Below are 6,574 nucleotides of genomic sequence, written 5' to 3'. Positions count from 1 at the left end.
AGAGGAGTAGAGAGAGCAGCATGCATTCTTACTGGGGGTGGGGGGAGCGTGTGATCAATAGGGCAGAGTTGGGGTTATTGGATACAGATGGTACAAAGGTCACTTCTGCAGTGGAGGGCTGGGGGGGGGGGGGAATAAATAATGAAGGCTTGTTTCAATCACCAGTAAGTTAACAAAGTGTTTTTGAGCAGTCAAACAGACATCTTTTTCTTAGTTTTATTGTACATTTGCTACAGGGAATTACAGTAATGCTCTGCTGCAAACAGTATGCCAGCATTTAGAAAAACAATGTTGTAGTACAGTATGGTCCAGAATAGTAACAGTATAGTATTTTTAAAGCCCCTGCTTTATTTTTCTCTTAAATGTGTAAAAAAAAAAACCACAACACTGGAATACAAACCCTTCATCATTATCCCTTTTAATAGAGACGGTCTGACCCTATTATTGTCAATGTCAGTCTAAGCTGTTGTCTGGTGCTGAATAGCTGGCACGTGTTGTCTTCGTCCCCTTTAGGCCTACCTGCGCTCCACTGACGTGAAGATCCTTCAGCAGCTGGTCGCGGTGAATGAGGGGATCGAGGCGGTCAAGTGGATTCTGGAGGAGAAGGGCAACCTGGCCAGTCGATGTAGCAGCCTGACCAGCAGCCAGTACAGCCTGGTGGAGAGCCAGGAGACCTCCAGGAGAGGCAGCTGGAACAGTTTGGTGGAGAGTCAGGAGACCTCCAGCCTGCAGGACCCCCACGACAAACTGGACAGCATCTCCATCGGCAGCTACCTGGACACCTTGGCAGACGATATGGACGAGTACTGCCCATCCAGTTCAGAGTCCGCGATCTGCTCCTCCCCTAAGGGCCACAGAGGCCCCTGTGGCAGGTCTGAGCAGGAGCAGCAGTGGGGTGGTGGAGGAGGCAAAACCTGCGGACAGGGCTCTCCTTTACACAGAACACACTTCTTTAGGGAGAACCAGGGCTGGGGTAAGCCAGCCCAGCACCCTTCCAAAGTGGAGTCCAGCAGAGTTAACAGGGAGCTGCTTCCTTCAAAGTCACGTAGCCTAGGGAACAGCTATCTGGACAAACCGGGTGCTGACCTTGACCGCATCCCGGAGGCAAGGCCTCCTTTAACGGAGAAGCAATACAAAGGCAGCCCCAAGCTGAACCCCTCTATAAACGGTAAAATAGATTTGGACAGCTGTAAACTGAACACTAAGATCCACCTGGAGTATGATGCGCACTGGCGCTGGGTGCAGTCTCAGGACGATGTGACGTTCTTGTAAGAGAGGGAGAACCCCGACAGGCATCAGGGGTGAAGTGCCACCCCCACCCCCAGGGCACCGAAATTTAACCTAGCCACAAGCTATGAGGTGTTCCCAAGCAGAACTGGCACAATGCTAGGTTTCAGGTGCTCAGTGTGATTCTAGAATGTTACAAAACTTTACGCTTCTGGAATCTTAACAAAAACCTAACTATGTAAACTTGTTGAGGACATCAGATCGGAAGTAATTTGAGTTGATTTGAGACACAATTTACAGGGATGAAAAATGAACGCTTTGTTTTTGCCTTGTTTTCCATGCAGCAGTAAATATTAATATATCACTCCATCCCATCACCCTTTTTCTTTCTGAAAACGCAATGTGCTTGCAGCCCAGTATGATGCTTTCCATTACCGTGCCTGCAGTTTGTACAGATTTTAAATCTTTGATGCCTCCAGATTCCCTCTCCTGTGGGATCCAGATACAGAAGCACCACGTGTACATGCTAGAGCTTCAGCCAACAGCAGTGCAACACAGAAACGCTAGAGCTTCAACCACAGCAGTGCAACACAGAAGAGGGCCTGTGCATTCATTCATTCATACAGCATTTTATTGATACAGATTTAAATTTATTTTTTTCTGAAGTTTGTCCATGAGAAACCCTTTTAATTGATACACCTGCCATTTGTTTTTACATTGGGAATATATACTACAACAGATGGCAGCCGTATCATTGTAGAGATGCACGATAATGCAGTCAGAGCACAACTATAGGAGCAGTGTTCTTTTTGCAGGACAAACCAAACCACATTGCTCTGTGATCACAATGCTGTAGAGTTCATACTGTTGGATTTCACCTTCTTGCCGTGGACAATATCTCAATAAACTAACCTAAAAACTGACAGCATCCAACATGATTAACATTCCTGTTAATAACTCATCTAGGGATTTGAGTTGCTGGTACAAGCAGGAGAATGACTGTGCTAACATGCAATAAAACAGAATCTGGAACATCAAGCAAGACTGTTTGATGACAAACACAATTTGCAAAACAATGTAGCTGAACTCGCTTGAGGAAATGCCGGTGCCAAAACACAGCTTTAAGAACAGGCATTGGTCATGTCTGTGAGAGTGCATTCATTAGCATTACCCACCTCTTCTTTTTGTAAATCTAACAAAGTAGCAGTGGATGTGAAAATAACCTTCTTAGCCAACATAGTAGCTGACCCACGATTGACAGAAAACAGCTCTCCCGTAATCTGCTTTCTTCAGAGGGAAAACATCATCTTCACATCCTCCTCTAGTTTTGAAATGGGGAAAGGGTTCAACTAATCCTCCAGTTCCAACCTGCTGTAGGATTAGGGGTTGAGGTGGGGGTGGGGGTTGATGGTTAATATTAGTGTGACCCTCAGGTTACTGTTGATTACATCACCTCAACTTGAGGGACAGAATGGTCTGCTGAGCAGCATACTGATGGGCAATTCCACAACACATGCATGACCATCATGTTTCTCTCTCCATACCCTCCATGGAAGCTTAATAGTCCACGTAGTTTGTGTCTAGACCAGGGTTTGTTGTCAACTAATTGCTTTTGGGAAGAAAAAAAAACTGAAACAAATCTTTCTATGTGTTTTTGTGTGTGTGTGTGTCCTTACCAACTCTCTCAGATGTGGTTCGTCAATTAGTATGGAAATGATATTCTGAATTTGCCAAAGCTGAATGTGCTTTTGAATTGGGAGGAAGAAAAGCCATTGAAGTGATGTCGCTGGGGGTTGCTGCTGCCAAGCAGCGTTTCTTCTGGTGTTTGAACTGGATTGTATTTAGTGTGTAATGGTCAGCAGATTGAATAGAAGTATTTTTTTGTGAGATAATGTTTCATAATTCACAGATTTACATTATGGTAATTAGGTAAACATATATACATTTGGTAAAAAGTCAAATTTGCCCAAGACTTTGATGCTGTAATTGTTTCTGGTTAGCTTTGTATTTTTTTTCCCCTTACCATACTTGCAGTAAAACGTGGAATGGCTCAAACTGCTGTGCATTGGGAGTCAAATCCAGAGAGAACTTGCAGTATCTACGATATAGGAATGCGCCAAAGCACCTATAAATTCTTTGATTGGAGATAATTGCATTCAGGTACATTCACCTTATTGTTCTGTAGGTTTACTGGGTCATTTTTATAGCAGACTGTACAGAGCATACAAACAAGGTGTCTCCACTGGTCTGTCACAGATACTTCGATGCTGAACAGCATTAGCGTTTACAGTCAAAGCGTTTAGAGCACAAGTCAGCTGGCTGCCAGTCTGCAGATCAGCTCTTGAATTTCAGTTGACGAAGCTCATTTAGACAAGATTAAGCTGGGGAGGGTTCTTTCCAGATTAAACCAATTCCATTGTCTTTGTCCCGCTTGTGCTCTATCGGTAAGTCAGCTGTCCTGCACTGTACTTGTCAGCACAGTGGTGCAGCACTGTACTGTACGTGTATCGGAAACTCACAATGAGCAGCAGCTGGGCCCTTTTACTGAACAAAATCAGGTGCTGCTATGAGGATTGAATTTCCATATCTGACACATAAACCCATCGGAGAGATGGGATGCAGATGCACCTTTTTCTACAGAATCAGTGCCCTGTTCTACTGAATCGATACAATATATATCCCAAAATGAAAAAGGGCAAGCTCTTTGAAGAACATGCTGCAGATACTGTAAATTCCTGATTAATTTCTATTGCATTTTATTTTTTTAATTATTTGTTTTGATTTGTTTATTTAAGCAGGAGATTGACCCATTTAGAGCGAGGCCTCATTTACAAGGGGGTCCTGGAAATTGTAATGCTGCATCAATACTGCAGTATCTCAGTGTGGGCTGTAGCTGGTTCAGGACCCCCATTCATAACGCTGCCTGAGATCTGTGCTGCTTCTCCAGGGTGGTCCCATGGTGAAGTGATTGTGAGCGCTAGTAAATAAGCTTTGTCTCTTAGTTCCAGTGGGGAGGTGCAGAGCTGTCGGGCCACATTGATTTATTGCTGCCTCGTCCCAGACAGGATTGAGAGGACACTGCATCAATCAACTGGCCGTCTTCTTTTTATTCAAGGGTTCCTAATGGAGCTGGGAAGGTGTAGCACTGCAAACCATTTCCAAACATGTCTTCTATTATTATTTATTCTTCTTCCTTTTCGATTATTATTTATTATTATTATATTATTATTATTATTATTATTATTATTATTAACAATAATAATAATGGTAATTATTTATAATATTTTTAATAATGTTGCCATGTTTGAAAAAGCTTCACAGTTAACCTTTAACCAGCTCCACGTTCAAAACTGAGCAGCTTCAAAATTGATTTTTGTTTTAAATGTTCTTTTCTATTATGTTTGCAGTCAGCTTCTTCTTCTTCTTCTTCTTCTTCTTCTTCTTCTTCTTCTTCTTCTTCTTCTTCTTCTTCTTCTTCTTCTTCTATCTATATCTGTATTGAGAGTGTAAGTAGGTGAGACCAGGAGGCTTGAAGGGTCACATAGTCACATGACATTGGAATGAGGAAGTCTGACTCAGTGCCGTTAGAATTCTGAGCTCCAAAGTCTGGTAAAGTCAGGTATAGAGACAAATGATAATAATAATATTAGAGCAACGTGACCTGGAACCTACACTACATTGACCTCATAAAAAGCCTCAGATTGTATTCTAGATTGTATCCAATTTAAAAATAGTACTGCATTTAAAAAAATAGTGCAGCCATGGAGACTACACCTCTGTAATATTAATGAGAAGCAGCAGCTAAGTGAACTTCTCTCTTGCACTGCCCCGATTCGAGCTATTTCAGATTTAAACTAGCTAATTGCAGAGATGAGACAGGTGCCTTTTATTAGAGTTCAATAGACGGCAGTTATTTGTAATGGAATTTGTACTGCAGAGTTGTATTTATATCATGTATCTGTAAGCCCTTCAGCCAGAGAAATGTCATTGATATAGCCACAACTATTGGCCTGCAGTTAAATTATTTAATTCAGTCTAGCACAGTTCACAGGGCAGCCGACAGACAGCTCATGCAGCTGTTTTCCCTGCCATTGATTCCACAGCTTATTAAAACAGAGCAGTCATTAGAGTTATAATTGGAGATTAAACAGGTCATTGAAACTATTTGGCTTTCAAATGGTTTAACTGTGTCCTACAACATTCAAAATATATATTCAAAAGTCAAATAGACAAACGTTTCAGCTAGTGTTTTGTGTACGCTGATGAAGGTGCTAGACGAAAGGTTTCAATCATGTCCTATGTTAACATCTTTTGACAAAGAAAATGAATCCCAAGCCTGCCTGTATAGAGCCAGTTCTTACAGCTGTTGCTCTGGATTAAAGCAATGTCATCACAATAAACTTGACAAACATCAACGATTAATGCTTTTAAACCAAATATCTATTTGAACAAGTTATTGAGAATGTAAAATAAAACCACACAGAATTTTAATAATACATTTCCTGTTAGGTCTATTTAAGGACTCAAAAGTCTGCATAAGTTGTTCGTTACTAGTTTTGTAACATGAACAGTTTGGTGTAACGATCTTAATACATCTGACCTACAACAAACGCATTCTGTTAAACAGAACATTTCTCCATGAGTGTTTTTTATGTTGCTGTCTTGTTAGCTATTGTATATTTGATAGACATACAAATGAAACGTATGTCATTTACAAATCTGCCACGTTGCATTGCTGTTGCTTTAAAGGAACAGAACAATGTTTAGACAAGAAGAACTTGCTGTTCCCATTGGAGTTCCCATGCTCTGATGTAATGGCCAGTACAAAGGGCTGTCCCTACAGGCTCCTAATACCTCCTCCAGTGACGCTGCCACTGTGGCATAATGGAAAAGATCAGCATGTGGAACACATTTCTCTTGCTTTTTTGATACTGTAAATTAATACTGATCTAATGGGTGATGGTTGTTGTTTCTCCCCTGTCCCTTGCAAGCAGTATTAGACAGTAGAACCAGTTAATATAATATAGTGGTAAGTCTAGTCACTAAATATATTTGACTGGTTTTGTTGCTATTGTGAATGGGACTGTTCAACCTTCTGTTTCATTCAATTAGTCAAAGACAAGCATGCTTTGTAAAGCACTGAATTAACGAGAGCGACACATTCACTTTTTTTCAACATTGTCTAAGAATTTCTACCTAATGTTCCCCTCCTTCATATTAGAACAATAGTTGCTTTCAAAGTGTTTCCCACACCAAAACTCCTTAGAAACAATCTCATGTTTGTATGAATTGTAAAAGAACAAGTTAAACATGCATTAGATGCTGTGTGGGTCTTTAAAGAGGCACA

At 41.3% G+C, this 6,574-nt stretch overlaps 1 protein-coding gene across 2 annotated transcripts in view; it reads left to right on the top strand.

Moving 5' to 3' along the window:
- LOC121326480 (leucine rich adaptor protein 1-like) overlaps window positions 1–4,370 on the top strand; it is an 8,539-nt gene extending 4,169 nt beyond the window's left edge. For both annotated transcript variants that reach the window (XM_041269762.1, XM_041269761.1), the window contains one exon: window positions 514–4,370. In XM_041269762.1, coding sequence (XP_041125696.1) covers window positions 514–1,272 — 759 coding nt within the window. In that variant the 3' untranslated portion in view covers window positions 1,273–4,370. The remainder of the gene's footprint in view (window positions 1–513) is intronic.
- Window positions 4,371–6,574: the final 2,204 nt, after the last annotated feature.

Source organism: Polyodon spathula, chromosome 14 (assembly GCF_017654505.1).
Source record: "Polyodon spathula isolate WHYD16114869_AA chromosome 14, ASM1765450v1, whole genome shotgun sequence".
Classification (NCBI taxonomy): Eukaryota; Metazoa; Chordata; class Actinopteri; order Acipenseriformes; family Polyodontidae; genus Polyodon; species Polyodon spathula.
Note: the sequence above shows the minus strand (reverse complement) of the source record. Positions and strands in the feature narration are given on the sequence as shown.